This window comes from Podarcis tiliguerta (assembly GCF_965153285.1).
Source record: "Podarcis tiliguerta genome assembly, chromosome: 3".
Lineage (NCBI taxonomy): Eukaryota > Metazoa > Chordata > Lepidosauria > Squamata > Lacertidae > Podarcis > Podarcis tiliguerta.
The window spans coordinates 59,389,269-59,405,986 of NC_139536.1; the positions used below are offsets into that span (position 1 = coordinate 59,389,269).

Below are 16,718 nucleotides of genomic sequence, written 5' to 3' on the forward strand. Positions count from 1 at the left end.
CATGAAAATTACATAGATGCTCCTCATACTTTGCTGTGTGCACATGAATTCTGTACTTGAGAACAGAACATCAAATAAGAATTGAGCCATACATATATTATGGAATAGGAAGTGATCCTCAACAGTCTCATAAAAATGCTGAATTTCAAGTGCATGGTATAACCCTTTGCAATAATTCTAATATTTCTAATTTAAAAGTTACTTTGGAGGCAACAGAGAGAGAAGTTACCAAGAATCTTGCCAGTCATGTTCTTCTGCAAATCACAAAAATAGGGTCTCAGGTTTTTCCTGACAGCCTTCAGTGCGTCTTCCAGCAATTCTGTGAATCTTAGCCACAATTGCAGTTTTGCTTCAGTGAAGTAGATGGATGGGGGAGGAGGACTATCTTTCTGGTTTCCCAACCACTCACTGAGAACTATAACGACACAGCAAGTTATTCCCCATTCTTTGGGTTACTCTGCCACAGATTTCATATTTTTTTCCTCCAGCAGGGAGTATAATGAGAACACAATTAGCCTCAGCTGTGTTAATGATACTCAACTGGACTTTTAAATCCCACAGATTTGTACAAACTAGAGCAGAGGCAGCCGGCATGGTGCAATCCAGATGTTGTTAAGACCCACATTGGCTCCAATCAGCATTGCCAATGGGATGGCGGAAGCTGGAGTCCAGCAAAAACTGGAGGGCACCATATTAGCTATATCTTAGAGGAATAGATTAGCCAATATGTCTGCTTTTTGTGAGCACAATGTATTTATCAAATGTATTTAAGAAAATAAACAGCTGCTAATTGTGTTTGAAAATCACACCAATGCAGCATATACATTAAAATGGTGGCTCAGTGTCTCTTCTCTCCAGTCCCCACTAAATCAGCTGTTGAGATACTCACCACTATAAATACAGTACTTGGCCAAGTGTCTAAGAGTTTTATCAATAGATGGGAGAGATACGCAGCCATTGCTTTTATATGCAGCATTTTTATTATAATACAATGTATGCTTTACACACAAGTTATTTCTGAAATGCCATTACTTAACAAGCAATAACAAGCAATTTAATGGCCTCCTTTAAATGTGTGTGTGTGTGTGCGCGCGCGCACGTGCGCGCGTGCCTAATATCATGTAAGGAAGAGGTGGTGGGTATTTACAACCATAGACTATATATATATGAATTTGCCTTCTGCCAAGACAGAGCATAGGTGCATTTAGCTGTGCCATGCCTAATTGTGATTTACCCACAATGTGCAAGCTCTCAGTGGCCTCACCCTCCTAAAACCAAGGCAACATTGCTCTTTGCAAGAATCTGTGGCGGTGGAGATTACAAATGCATTTAAAAGTTTGTCCATCCTTGCTTGTGATGGGATGCCAGCATTTCTGCTACAGCCTCTGCTTGTGGCCAAGTGACCACAGGGGGGATAGGATTGGCCCTAACATATCTAAAATATGCATTGAAATCAGATACTTTATGCAAACTCTGCATATGTATAGTAGTTTTCACTTACTGTGTTGATATGATCCGGTTGCTATTCCTGCAGGAGTTCGGAAAAACAGTCCAGTTAGATGAGACAGCTGGGAAAGGACCTCCATTCCTGCCTCTGCAAAATTACATATTTCATATTGGTCATGTAATATTCAAACATTTTAAAACTGCTTTTTGGCTCCAACCAGCACCCCAGGGTGGTTTACAACACTAAACTTCAATATATTGACAATGAAGAGTTGGATCTAGACTTCATCTTCCGCAGATGGAAAGCCTCCTGTCCACTGAAGGCTTCTATTCTATCACAGACATCCCTCTGTCAGTAAATGGAGGCAATTTTCACAAGAGCTTCTACCTTAGCCCAACCCACAGCACAATCTCCCATCCCAGGAGCTGTCAAGGCAGGAGATGTCAATGATTGCTACAGAGGGCAAGGGGAAATCAGCAAAAGTCACCTCCATTAGCCAGTGGAAGCAAAGTCTGCATCCAACCCATAGATTATATAAACCAGCATAAAACAATTTTTTTAATTGTCACAGCTTACAATTTGAATGCACTAGAAGCCTGCCAGAATGAAACATATTAGCCACCCAGACAGAGAAGGAACTGATCTAACCTTCCTTGGCAATTATACATTGCCAGCATATAAAACATTATAGGTTTTTACTAGTTCAGTGGCCATGAACATCTAAACTTTGTTAAAATCTTCAAGAGGGTAAAAATCTACCCATTTATCAGTCAGTAGTCAAGAAGTTGGTTGTTAAAACTTACTCCAATATCAGTCTACATTGCCTAGTTGAAGAAGTGAGGCAAGATAGATTCATTGACCATTTACAGTTTTCTTAACTAATCTTCTAACACTGCTGCTATTACATTCAGGACATTATTTCTTCAAGTAAAATGGAGAACTGGGTTGCTGCCTCACTCCCCACTGGAGAATACACTTAAGGGACCTTGGGATGCTGTTTCAAAGTCTTGGCCAGCTTAGGAGATGACACACCAGTTACACACCCAAGTATATCAGTTTGCGTCATGGTGGACAGGAGGTTCCTGCCGCTCCCGTCTATGTTATTCCTTTACACAAGCTGGGAAAGTATCAGCCTGCATTTAGGCCAGCCAATGACTAGATTCTCACCCATTGTCAAACCAACAAATACTCTAGCCATTTTAACTGCCAATTAATCCTACACATAGTTCTTGCTCCTACTCCATGTGGTGGGAACAAATAATGCTGTGGCCACTAAATGAGTATAATTATATGGATGTCAGAGAATGGGACGGTGCCATTGTAAATGGTCAGTGGATCATCTCCTTCCCCTTGTTTCAGAACTACTAACAAAACCCCCACATCCGAGTGGACAATAAATGTTCTTTCCCATACCCTCCAACATTTCTCCAATGAAAACAGGGACGTCCTATTCCAGAATAATATTTTTAGTATTTATACCCTGCCCATCTGACTGGGTTGCCCCAGCCACTCTGGGTGGCTTCCAACATATTTGAAAACATAATAAAACATTAAACATTAAGAAACCTGCCTATACAGGGCTGCCTTCAGATGGCTCAGGGGTCTGAAAACTCCATACCCTCCCACATTTATCTAATGAAAATAGGGATATCCTACCATACCATTCAACATTTATTCAATGAAAATAGGGACATCCTAAGGAAAAGTGGGACATTCCAGGATGAAATCAGAAACTGGGATGGCTTCTGTAAATCCGAGACTGCCCCTGGAAAATAGGGACACTTGGAGGGTTTGCCCCCATAATTTACAATCATACCTCTTGTTACGTCAGTCTCTGGTTGTGTTTTTTCAGGATGCAAACGCGGAAAACCTGGAAATGTATACTTCCGGGTTTCGCCACACTCGCATGCACAGAAGCGCTCTGCGCACCTCGCACGTGTGCAGAAACGGCGCTGTAGTTGCAGACTTTTCAGGGTGTGAACAGCACCCCGGAACGGATCAAGTCCATAACTAGAGGTACCACTGTATAGGCAATTTCTCCATTGGGGAAAGCTACTATTAAAAATCCCAAGAGGGAGAAGAAAAACAGTGCTTTAGATCTGCACATAAATGCTGAGGGTTGAATTCAGTAGCTGTTAACTGCAACTTCAAAAATGTGTTACACTGGTGCACTGAGGATGTCCTGACAGCATGAGCAGGCGGGTATGCTGGCTTAAATGATTGAGAACATATTTGTTTTTCCCAAATGACCTAAAATTTGTAGACTGCATTTGGAGAAGGAGGAGATTCTATTATTTAGTGCAAGTTAACATTCTCATGCCAGAAAGTACTAGGCACGTAAGCCTGCTAAAACAGCTCTATGCAACTCTAGATTCACCAATTGAGATCCTGGTATCTCAGATACAGACAGGAAACTGGGAGTAGATGAATGTTTACATAAGGTGGCAGCTTCCTCAGTAGTTTTGCAACAATCAATGGATGTTTTAAATCCAGTTGGGTTTTCCTATTGGACTAGACTTTTCATAAGCAACATAGAAGGACAAGCCATTGCCGCCAACAGAACTGACCTGAAGCTGCCAGAGGGACAAAGATGTCTATATAACCACCTTCCTGATGCATCACACTGCTTCTTAACTTTACCCAAAATTCTTTCACCTCAGGTTTAAGAAGGTTCTTGGTACTGATGCTACAGCCTTAAAGAAATTAAATAAGTCAGCAAAGCAAACTATCCGTTAGGATTTTTTTAAACATATCTATAATGTAATGTTATATATATCATGCAAAACATATTTCACCATTTTTGTTCACTTTTATGCACCTGCGAAAACCTTTTTAAGGTTTAATCAAGTCTATGTGGTCATATAAACCAGTCATGTATATTTTTAAATTCTGTTGAATTGCATTTTATTGATATTTTACTGTTTTATGCACACCACATAGGGCTTGCTGTTTTTATTAAGCAGTTTGTTTTTTTAAATAACAATATACCAATAGTATCAACAAATACCTCATAACATACATAAATACATCATAGATCATGCCATCAACAGTAAATATTACCTAATAATGAGGCACCAACATTTTTGCAAGTTGGATAAACTGTTGTGGGCACCACACACAAATTGCAATGTGTGTGTATTCTATTGGTTACAACACAATGCTTCTTGCAAGCCTAATTTCAGTGGGGGGAGGGAGCCCTGAAGATGCCAACCAATGAATACCTCTGTGGGCAGATCTGTGCCAATGGGCAGAGTGTTGACAAGCCTTATATATAACCAATAAATAGAAAAGCAACAAAGTGTATAGATAACAACCGTATTCCTATAATGACATCTTATTAAATGTATACATTGGTAAAATCTTGGACTGGAGGGCATTTGCAGGGGTGAAGTGCCAGTATTAATCATGTGAACCGTTCAGACTTTTCCTTTAACAGTTGTATTTCATATAGCACTAGCCACCTTCTTTCTGAAGGAACTATATTCTGTGAAAATCATCCTGCACATTCAGAACCATGTGCAGGTCAGACATTCTTCACTGACTACAACATGTCTCAAAGCAGGCTCCTGCTGCCAAAGGCTTATTAAAGGAAAGGAAACTTGCCGATTTCATTGATTTTCTCCCTGCAATATTGCTCTGCAATACCAAATGTGATATGCTCAGTTCAAGTGTTTAACTACTTTAAGTGAATCCCACCTTGAAGCAGGTTAATCCCTCTGGAGTCTCCATCAGTAATAATCCCAATACTCTTTGCCATTTGGCCATCCAAGGCCTTTCCTACATAGTAAAGGAGGCTTTCCAAGGTTGTGCCACTATGATCATATACTACAGGAATCACTCCAGGCTTAATACTGTCCACAATCATCTAAAATAAGAATAAAGAAACACAATACTGAATAGAAAAGTAACAGAAAAAGTGGAAAACATGGATGGAAATTGTTCTTTGAGAATTATACTAATGTTAAGGTACTGGGCTATTCTTACATTATGCTAAGTTTAAAAAACCCTGTTCCTGATTATTTGAATATTGCGTTACTATTTTATGACTAAGCATTAAAGGAATTTAAATGATATTCAAAATATTATTCAGATTTTATGAATTGTTCAAAACTACTGTTTTACAAAGTCCTAACTTCACTTGCTGTAAAGAAGACAATGAGAATACCTCATAAGCAGGAACATGGGATGATATCAAGATAAGACGCAGCTGAGGGGAATGTGTTTCATTAGGGTCCTTTTGTAAAACAGTCCGATGAAGTCTATGAGGTAAGACAGGATCAGAGCAGCTGCCAGCAGCCTTCTTTCTATAAGAATACAAGTGAAACTTAAGGTTAAAGTGACAAAGAATTACTGGTTTTTAATGACAAATACACAGAATGAAAACATGAGATGACATATGTAAAACAGCCATGCAGACTGGCTGCAGAGGGAATAAGAAAGCACAAAGACCCATGGCCAGCCTACATTTTAACAAGCCCTCAGTAGGACCATAACACACACACAATTTGGGGTCTGGCGTTTCTCAAATTTCTTACTTACAATTGTCTCTCAAATGTAAACACAGTCAAAAATTCACCAATATGCCTCTATCCAGGCAAGACAAAAAATATATGCATTTAGTTCACATTTCGGGTTGCACTAACAGCTAGTTGCTGAATTAATTTGTGCCACATGATTGGGACTTTTCTATTCTTAATATGTGATAAAAGGTAAAGGTACCCCTGCCCGTACGGGCCAGTCTTGACAGACTCTAGGGTTGTGCGCCCATCTCACTTAAGAGGCCGGGGGCCAGCGCTGTCCGAAGACACTTCCGGGTCACGTGGCCAGCGTGACATCGCTGCTCTGGCGAGCCAGAGCCACACACGGAACACCGTTTACCTTCCCGCTAATAAGCGGTCCCTATTTATCTACTTGCACCCGAGAGTGCTTTCGAACTGCTAGGTTGGCAGGCGCTGGGACCGAACAATGGGAGCGCACCCCGCCGCAGGGATTCGAACCGCCGACCTTTCGATCGGCAAGCCCTAGGCGCTGAGGCTTTTACCCACAGTGCCACCCACGTCCCTAATATGTGATACCCCCCTTTTAAACATTTTTCTTTATTCAGTTTCAATATGAACATAGATACAGATTATGTGATATTATTTTTAAAAACTGTGTCTTAAAACAGATATTCTGAAATCTCGAATTCTGCTTACCTTTTTGGAAGTGTCTCAGCTTCCAGACCAATGCGTGACACAGATTTAGCATCTGCAGAAATATGTTTGAAAAGCATTTCCTTCGGGGAAGGCGTTCCATTCTAAAATCATTGAGAGAAAATATTAAATGAGAAAGAGTAGTAGTAGTTGGTGGTGGTGGTGGTACCTAGTTTAAGCATCAGGCTTCCATTCTCCATCATGGGTGATGAACATTCTGTTTATCAGGTACCTCCCCATTCTTTCTGCCAGTTCAGATCCCATCAGTGTCTATGGGAAGCTGGGATTCTCTCTCCCACCCCAAGTGTATCACTTAGATACTGCAACTGGATCTTTCTTTTCTTTTTCAAGTACATGCAGCCGCAGAGGGATGCCAATTGGGTCAACAATTATTCTGCAGCAACATTGAACCTGGTTTTGGTGTTTTTATTGGAGACTCCCTTTTCCAACTCTGCAAGTCAAGCTTGAAACTGACTGAGGAGATTCAGGAAAGTTAGCAATCCTGGCTGGTTAGACCGAGAGGAACTAAGAGGTTGAAATCAAATAAGTATATATTATAATCTTCCCCTGACTGTGGTGTCTGTAGTCATGTCAGTCACTGAATCACAGAATTCTATGATTCTCATAAAATAGAATAAGAGGCCTTGTTAAAAGAAAAACAAAACCCCTGTATGCTAAACTGGGTTCCTCAAAGCTGTATTTTGAATAGGATATCAAGCAATGCTTTGTGGTCATGGTAGTCACAAAGGGGGAAATAATGCGAAATATTTACAGTCTCCAATTTATTGGGGAAGTGGCTTTGGAATTTAATTGCAGAGACAATTCTTTTTTTTAATCATACATTCTAGATTTGCAACCTTTAAATACAGTGGTACCTCGGGTTAAGAACTTAATTCTTTCTGGAGGTCTGTTCTTAACCTGAAACCGTTCTTAACCTGAAGCACCACTTTAGTTAATAGGGCCTCCCGCTGCTGCCGTGCTGCCACCGCGTGATTTCTGTTCTCAACCTGAAGAAAAGTTCTTAACCCGAGGCATTATTTCTGGATTAGCGGAGTCTGTAACCTGAAGCGTCTGTAACCCAAGGTACCACTGTACACATATTCGAGATACTGCCATGCTTTGAAAATTAAAAGGAAGGAAATTCTGCTTCTCAGATTCCAGGTGCTAACTTGTGAAGAAGAAAAGGTACTTTGTAGAAGCTCAGGGGGTTTTTTTTTGGGGGGGGGGTTGCTGGGCAAGATGCTATTACTGGTCCGCCCTCCATCTTTCCTGCTGCCTGGACTCTTCCTCTGCGTTAGATCAGCACAGATTTCTCCCAAAGGGGGGGGGGAGGGCAAATCAAGCAGAGTCACTCTTCCTTGTGCTGCTCACTCAATGAGGGCAGATAAACAGGCAGTGTCAGCAAGGAGGAAGAGCAGAAGGTCTGGTGCCTTGGCTGGTGCCTCCACCACCGGCCTTCCTGAAATGCATTCAAGCACTATTCAAGCACTGAGCTTCATTCATGAGAACTGACAGAGACAAGACTCAGGTCATGTGTCACTGAAACAGAAACAACAATAGCAACACATGACGGAACAATAAATACCTTCATTAGAAACAATGCTGCTGCTGATCTAACTCGGTCATGGACAGTCTGGGGCAACTTTGGTTGAAATCCAGATCTGTAAAATCCCGAGTTCCAAGGTGGACGAGCTTTGATTAATTCCTCTGAAAAGGACCATTGGGCAATGCTGTTTAATCCCAGATGTTTCAAAAGGCACAGAATATTCTGAAAGCTCCCTGTGTACATTTCCCCAGTTACTGAATGATTTCAATTGGTTCAAAAAGTTTTTATGCAGCTGGGTATAGATTGTAGCTAAGCTAACCTGAGTTGCTGTACACATTACAGACCTGAATAGAAGGTATGTACATGTTTGAATCCATGTGCCAACCTCACGTCACAAGCACATGCTTGTGTTTTTTCCACTTCATATACCTGTAGCATATATGCATGTCACAAAACCACATCTAACAAAACCAAAATCCCACATGTTCTCATATTTAATTTACATATAAAAAGTATAACAAATGCATCATACTATTTATTAAATCATTCCTTCAATTTTTTTTACTGTAATTGTTCTGACCATTTGTTTCTGTAGGGGTGAACCACTATTTAAACATTGCTTAGAAGGAACACCATTGTGGTACAGGTACACCATTAAAAACTAAGGGTTGTGGCCAACAGTTGCATGAGTGGAAGGCTGATTTTGGAAGTCATCTTGTCCTTCCTGTCTTTCCTGCTGTAGCCCTTCCCAGGGGGTCAAGAGGACCTGCTAAACATTGTAGGTCTGCAGAACAATTGTCCAAAACTGGATGGAGAAATATCACAGAAGAAGCTTTTCAGAGGAATGGGGGTTGCCACTCGTGCAACCATTGGATGTTACTCTAAAGGACAATCTAACACCATCTACCCTGCAAGTCCCATTGAAGAAAATGAGAACTGGCTGAGAATACACCCACGCTCTTGTGCACAAGCCTTATTCATCACTGTGGTGCTCTAACTTTCTTAGCACTTTGCTGCATGCGACAAGAAACAAGATCCATCACACAGCCAAACATTCACTGCTTTCCTGGGTAATATATTATTTTGCTGGTTTGCTTATTTATTTTTTTAAAATTGTCCTTGGAGGATAGATTTATGATGCAATCTTATTCATATCTACTCAGAAGTAAGTCTCATTAACTGAATCAAGTCACAATTTCGTCCAACTTACTTTTGCATACAGTCAATCTCTCTCTCATAATTTTACGCAGACATCTTTCACGTAGTTTTTCTATTTGGTCTTCATTTTCTGGTTTAGGTTCACTCAGTGTTCCATAAGACTCAGCAACTTCCCTCGGAGTTAAGTAATCCAGGTCAGTTGCACAAGCAATATAATGTTGTTTCCAAGCACTATATTCATTTTTTTCAGGGAGGTATGGTAGAAACCATCCAAACAAAATGCATTTTGGCATCCACAGACAATCCTTTTGAGTAGGGAAGTAAAAAACAGAGGCTTGTTTTCCAAAGGAAAATGTTGTCTAAACATCCAAGAATCTTAAAGTGTGGCTTATTTAAAAGTGTGTTAAATCCACTTTTCAGGGCGCACAGCCCCCACAAGGTGATTTTCAATATTAAAATACCCTCACATACAAAAAAAGAGAAGCAGCAGAATATTTTTTTTCCAAGTAAGCACAATTCAGCCAAATGCTACCTTGACTAAGCACATCTTCAGAGTTTATTCTGAAGTCCAGGATCATACAGAGAAGTCCTAACTCTCCAGGGACTACACCACGTAGGGAGCCTACATGAGAAGAAGCAGGCTCCCCAAGTGGGGCAATTTCCCAACTTGCAGAGGGCAGCAATGATAGGGGTCAGAGATCTAGCATGCTCATCCCCACAGCCCTCCCTCACATGTGCAATATCCCAGGTGTCTTAAATGCCCGATGAGGACTACAGTGTTCTTGCACCAAACGCAAAATGTAGTTTTGGCTCTGGTGAAGATCATATATATCAAGGATGAGGACCACATTCCCTTCTGTGCAACTGTTTGGAGGCCAGATGGAAGAGGGCAGAGCAATGGATGTAAATGTGATCTTTGTACAGTAGGCTAGTTTCTCCAAACACTTCTCTATCCTTGAAGCAAGAAAAAGGCATTTGCGTAGGTTAAGGACACATCGTAGCCAGGCAAAAAACAGGCAAAGAGGATGCAAAAGGGATGGCCAGGGAAGAGAGAGAGTGGCCAGGCAGAGTGCATGTATGGTGAGAGTCCCAAGCTTGAAGAGTCACATTTGGCCACCAGGCCTGAGGTTCCCCCCAGTTGAGATACAAACCCAAAGCTTACCTGTTCACTTAAAAACTTCCAGTGCCAGCTGACTTGGGCTGCTGCACAAAGGTCCTTAGCGTTGAGAAAGGAGAATATGTACAAAGATATGAAACGTGGCAGTACAGTGGTGAAATCCACTTTGGTCACTGGGATATTCTCTACAAACCATCTTTCAGCAAACCTGTCAAACAGGACAAGCCTAAGTGGGTGGTTATTAATACCCTCTGCTGAGGTTCTGATTACCACCTTTCAGGAACTATGGAAAGATCCAGAAGAATTATTGCCAGGAGACTCAGAAGAATATAAATGTGATACTGGCTGTGTTTGCATGGCACAGTAAGCCAAATGAAGCCAGACAACATCATAAGGCAAAGCAAATTTGTGGACCAAGGCGGAAAACGATCGTGGAGGAACAAAGCAGCTACAAGCTCCTCTTCAGGAAACTACATTTTACAGTGGTCCCAGTAAGTCATAGTTTGGCTTACTGTGTCATGCACACTGGGATTTGGACTGGATTTTGATGTTGGGTGAAACTGGTTTTCAGTAACTCTGGTTAAGAAGACATAGCAGTGTCTGAACTTCCAGACATAACAGGCAAAGCATAATTTTGATTTCTCTTGTCTGCTCAGCACTTAGTTTCATTAAGTTGCTTTCCATCTCTACAATGCTGCAGCCTCTTGAGGCAGAACAATCACCCTAACTGTGGTTTGTCAATGGTCTCTGAACTGACACAACACCAATCCACAGTTAGCACAAGCTGTAATTTACAAACTAACTTCAACACAGTGGTTTCAGGCTCTGGTTTGTCGTCTACAAATAAACCATGGATTGCGGGCAAGTTTGGGTTCAGACATAAAAGCAAACTACAGTTTGAAGTTATGTCTCAACCCAGTCATTGCGGGTCACTGCAAAAACTCTGTAGGTATTTATGACACATACACCCCACTGTTCCCTTGAGAAGCTCAAAGCAGCTTCACTACATGCTTGTGGCTTTCTAAATTTAAGGCTGCTTCACAAGGTACAAATTCACAGAAGACCATTTCTGGAAGAATTAGCACTACTGTATGAAGCTTCTTGGCCAAAGCCAAATGCAAGTTTTGGACTCCTGCTTATTCTAATCTTATAGAGAGGAGGGATTTCTAGCCCGCCAGAACTACAAACTCACATCATCCCTTATTATTGGTGTTGCTTGGCTGAGGCTGATAGGAGTTGGAGTAAAGTTTCCCCAGCCCAGTCTTAGCAGCAGTTTTTCTGTCATGCAAAAAGAAAAGAAAAAGGTCCCATGTACTGGCCATCGTTATATCTCAACTCTCATATTTTACTGGCCATGTGAGAGAGACAGATTTCTCAAAGCATTAACAGAAATAAATAGGTATTTTGCACTGTTTAAGAAGGCTGCTTTATTGCAAAATTGTTATAAACACAAAAGTTGTTCTCTGTCAAAATGCATTTCACCAGGTAGTTCTGCTGTTGTAATACATAGGCCTTAATTTTAAGTACCCATCTTGCAAGAACACAATGTGGTCTCAGCTCCTGCATTTGGATGCGTACGGGTAAGTGTTTCGCCTTCTGTGAACACCGGACAATGATGGCATTGGAGTCAGCCTGGCTTGAGTTAAAGATCCATTTTGCCGGAGGTGTTCTGTGGAGCCTATTTTTTCTTTTCACAAAACGCAGCCTGGGAAACAACTTGTGGCTCACTTACTTCAGTTGTGACTTATTGCACTTGATCAATATGCCATGGAGAAACTGCTTGCGCTGCTTGTCCGTCCACAGGTCAAACCAGTGACTTATCAGTCTGACTCTTTCCTGAAAGAGCTGGGGGGGGGGGGGAAATCACAGGTTTCTCTCAAAGGGCAGCTCCCACCATCACACAGTGTTTTCCCTAGCACTCATCTTTCACACCCTGACATAAAGTCATCTTTTGTAAACTTCCCTTTCACTGGGGATTTCTAGGAAGTGCAACTCTGTGGCAAGAAAGCACCATTATGAAATCCCGTCAGTGTTACTGTCCCATTGCTTCGAACTCAAGGAGCATTCAGTCTCTTTTCTGAGGGAAGAAGAATGAGCCCCATCTAATTTGGACATTAAACATCTTTCCTTTGAGAGTGTGCCTGCAACTGCCACATAGACACAAAAAAAGAGAAAATCAAATAGGCCTTTGTGTGGAGGTGATTGGGGGACTGGTGCAATTCCCAAAACAGGGCCCTCTTTCCCTCCAAAATGGAATGTATGAAATAAGGTACCAGAAAATACATATTGAGGCATCTTAAAGACTGGCAGATTTATTACTACATAATCTGTCATGGACTACTACTACTAATTAATTAATTATTTATACCCCACTCATCTGACTGGGTTTCCTCAGCCACTCTGGGCAGCTTCCAACAAAAACACAGCAAAACATAAAACATTTAAAATTTCCCAATTCAGGGTTGCCTTCAGATGTCTTTTAAAAGTTTTATCTCCTTGATATCTGAGGGGAGGGTGCCACTACCAAAAAGGCCCTCTGCCTGGTTCCCTGTAAATTCACTTCTCGTAGTGAGGGAACCAGAAGAAGACCCTTGGAGCTGGACCTTAGTATCTGGGCTGAACAATGGGGGTGGAGATACTCCTTCAGGTATACTGGGCCAAGGCAGTTAAGGGTTTTAAAGGTCAGCACCAACACTCTGAATTGTGCTCGGAAATGTATTGGGAGCCAATGTAGTTCTTTTAGGTCTCTTGAGCACGTGCTGCTTCAAAATGTTTAGCCAACCACAACAAAAAACGTTTTGGGAACTCTCAGCATTTTCAGTTTCATATTTTAAAATCACTTCCCATTGTTTTTGCTCACTTCCTAAACTAGGTCCGTCACCAATTGTCAGCCTAACCTACCTCGCATGATTATTGTGGGCAACTGGCTAAAATGTTTTAAATGGTTCTAATTTTGGTTCCTCTTTTTCATTTATGTTGGGTTGGTGTTGGTTAAATGTTTAGTTGGGGTTGGCGGTTACTTTAAATTGGGTATACAGTAATTGTAAGCTGTTTATTGCTATTGTTATTATTGATTTATTGGTTTGTTCGTTGCTTGTATAGGATATCTTGTTTTTTAAAGCTTGATGTTTTGTTGTGCTTTATATGTTGTAAGCTGCCCAGAGTGGCTGGGGAAACCCAGCCAGATGGGTGGGAGATAATTTTTTTAAAATTATTGTTGTTGTTGTGAAGAGACAGAAGGAGGCATAAAATGGCTGCAAAATGGGACTTAGTATTTCTATCCCCTTTAAAGGGGTTAAAGAACATGTAAAAACCTGTAGTTGGCAGGACTTTGTTTCTCTGTGGGTGTGGAGGTTACTATTTGGACCCATTCCGAGACACAAAGAGTGAAACATTGGGTGGAGACAGAACCTGCTCCCAAGAGAGGTTTCTGGCAAATCCTCCTTCTACATGTTGCACTGTACAGGCAGAAAGGGGGGAGGGCTATTTCGTGCAGCCCATTCACCTATGAATACATCACTGATGGAAGTTCCAGTAGAAATGTCTGAGCTGATGAGGCTGCTGTAGAGACTTTATTTCTTTTATTTGTTCTCAGTAACAATTATGGCAAGTAGATTATAAATTACGATGTAGATACCACTTTTCAAAGATGCCTCAGATGGTCCTGACCTGCAGCGGGCATCATTGTTGACATTTCATAACTTAGCAAGTGCTGCATTTAGTGAGTGGGGATAGGTTTAGGCAAGGATTAGCGGTCAGAACTCCTGTCACTCCAGAATTTGAAGGCATCAGCTGGCAGGCACACCTATGCAGCAATGACATCAATATATATCTGAAAACATGTAAGTCCTTCCTACTCAAATCATGAAAGTATGAATCAATATGCAAGGGTGTGTGTGTGTGTGTGTGTGTGTGTGTAAGCTTTAGGAGTACAATGAAGGCCGAAAGCACAACGATTAAATGAATTATGTGTGACTGCAGCTCACCTGATTGTTAAGAGATTTGTTTTCAATAGGTGTCCAAGTACTGAACCGTGTCTTCAAAATTTCTGTAGTCTGATTTTGATCCAGGCTCTTTGTGCCTCCTGCAAGCAACCCTAAGCTTTCCAAATGCCATTCTTTAACACTGTGTGATGCATGTATTGTGTCAGCTGTGGTCATTGTAGATCTTCCGTGGCTAATAGCGCTGCAGCTACACACTTCATACAGACATGCTTAAAGGCCTGGAAACAGAAGAGAGACTCTTTTTCCTGGAAAATAAACTCTGGGTTTAGAATTTCATTGAACTATGTATCTGAGTCACATCAGCCTTGGGGGCCACAACTCTTTATTGTTTTTTTCCTGAAAGAGACCAAGACTACTGTAATCCTAACCTCACTTGCCTGGGACTAAATCCCACTGAATTCAACAAAACTTACTTCTCAGTAGACATGGTTGGGATGGTGCTGTAACATGGCTACCCCTCTGGAAATCATTAAAGCATGTTGCTCATTAAAAGGAGGTACCAGGCACTGATTAAAATGGGGCAAAAATATAACGAGATGGTGGTTTAAAACACTCTTTTTTAGAGCTTGAAATTGTTTTCCGTTTGTTTCCATAGCAAACATGTATTTTACTTCTATGATCAATTTAATATTCCATACAGTTCCTTATACTGTGTCGGTCTCTGTTTCCCTCTATCCTTTGTTTTGTTGTCTTAGTCGAGAATCTGGTTTGCATGCAAAATGTCCCAGGTTCAATCCCTGGCATCTGGATAGGGTTGGGAAAAATCCCTGCCTCAAATAGTAGAGAACCACTGCCAATCAGTGTAGACAATACTAAACTAGATGTACCAATGGTCTGACTCAGTGTAAGAACGCTTCACTTGTTTCTAGAACATGGCAGATGTGCTAGATTTTTAACCTGCCAAAATTCATGCTTGAGCACCCACAATCAATCTCTCGGCTCCGTCATTATTCCCATTGAGCTTCTCACATTTTCCTCCTTAGCCATGTTACAAATTAATCCTTTGCGCACTACTCTATTAGTGGCACATACTTTATTTTTTTCCTTTTTTCTTCTGCAGCCTGCCATGTTTCAAAGGTTTACTGGAGGATGAGAATATCAACTCCTACAGTTTTTAAAACACAACGAAACAGAACAAAATCTTGTCTATTTTACCACCTCCACCCTATAAAGAAAAACAGGGAACAAGAACAGTATTTACCTCAGTAGAATATCGTTTCTGGCCCGTGAGGAAGCCACTAGAGACCTGCCGTATGAAATGCAAAACTGCTGCAGGATTGGCTGAAGGTCAGTACTTCCTTACATCTCCATAGGAACCAAAGTACACAACACAAGGCACTTTGGGCTTACAGCCAAGAGGACTGAAACAGGACCAAAGGAGAAAGCTTCTTTTATCGTTCTGGGCTAATTCTGACTCGACTTACACTGGCATAGTCAGTTGAGCTGTCAGCTTACATTTCTTAGGATGTCACCTTTACTTCTGGAAGGACTCCAATGCATTTCACAGAAATCAGCCAGCAGAAATCAGCAACTACACACGCAATAATCATAGACTATGTAGCAAGGGTGTTAGAAGAATGACTAAGATAATTGATGTGAAGCACTTTGACTACAATGCATCTACATTTAAGTCACCTTTTCCTTGCTTCTGAAGAAAAAATAGATGTATATAAAAAGAAACTCCTTTTTATCTGGTGCATCATTTCCATAGCTTAACTGAAATTTGTTGGCCTGTCAGAACCTTTGGTACAATACTACATTAAAAAAACCAACATCACAGAGTTTTATTCAAAAGTGATTGTATAGGTTTTCTTCTGTTTTTGTATTTTGATATTCTGCAGTTTTGATGAAGGTTAAGAGTTGAAAAAGAATGAAGGTCTCAAAATAAGTTTCAGATCTTCATGGCAGAACTTTATTTACATCTTGCTCCTGGTGTTGCTGAGTGCTTCTTACTGGAATTATTAGTTCCTCGTGTTAGCTGTTGTTCTTGGACTAACTTAATCAATTTCGTGGCTATGTTTTCATATTTTATTGCTTGAGTTCTTTTTGAAAAAGGTGTGAAATAAGCTTTTTAAAGCAAAGAACCCAAATGATCTTCAGATTCAGGGAGTAAAAATCAACCATGGGCTAAACAAACTCCTCTAGCAACAGATTTGGAAAATAAAACAAGAATTTAAATGCAACCTGTATGTCATGGACTGGTTGGGTGCAGAGAAGTGATAAGAGGCACCCGCTGGGAAATCCCCAAGAGCGG

General features: G+C 41.0%; 1 protein-coding gene across 1 annotated transcript in view; it reads right to left on the minus strand.

Annotated features, from left to right (window-relative positions):
* Positions 1 to 16,113, minus strand: part of ECT2L (epithelial cell transforming 2 like) — a 31,551-nt gene extending 15,438 nt beyond the window's left edge. Inside the window, exons 1-12 of the mRNA XM_083434833.1 lie at positions 15,666 to 16,113; positions 14,447 to 14,709; positions 12,193 to 12,305; positions 10,506 to 10,668; positions 9,396 to 9,648; positions 8,225 to 8,346; positions 6,643 to 6,743; positions 5,613 to 5,751; positions 5,144 to 5,312; positions 4,015 to 4,140; positions 1,502 to 1,594; positions 230 to 415 (exon numbers count right to left, since the gene is read on the minus strand). Coding sequence (XP_083290959.1) covers positions 230 to 415; positions 1,502 to 1,594; positions 4,015 to 4,140; positions 5,144 to 5,312; positions 5,613 to 5,751; positions 6,643 to 6,743; positions 8,225 to 8,346; positions 9,396 to 9,648; positions 10,506 to 10,668; positions 12,193 to 12,305; positions 14,447 to 14,620 — 1,639 coding nt within the window. The 5' untranslated portion in view covers positions 14,621 to 14,709; positions 15,666 to 16,113. The remainder of the gene's footprint in view (positions 1 to 229; positions 416 to 1,501; positions 1,595 to 4,014; positions 4,141 to 5,143; positions 5,313 to 5,612; positions 5,752 to 6,642; positions 6,744 to 8,224; positions 8,347 to 9,395; positions 9,649 to 10,505; positions 10,669 to 12,192; positions 12,306 to 14,446; positions 14,710 to 15,665) is intronic.
* Positions 16,114 to 16,718: the final 605 nt, after the last annotated feature.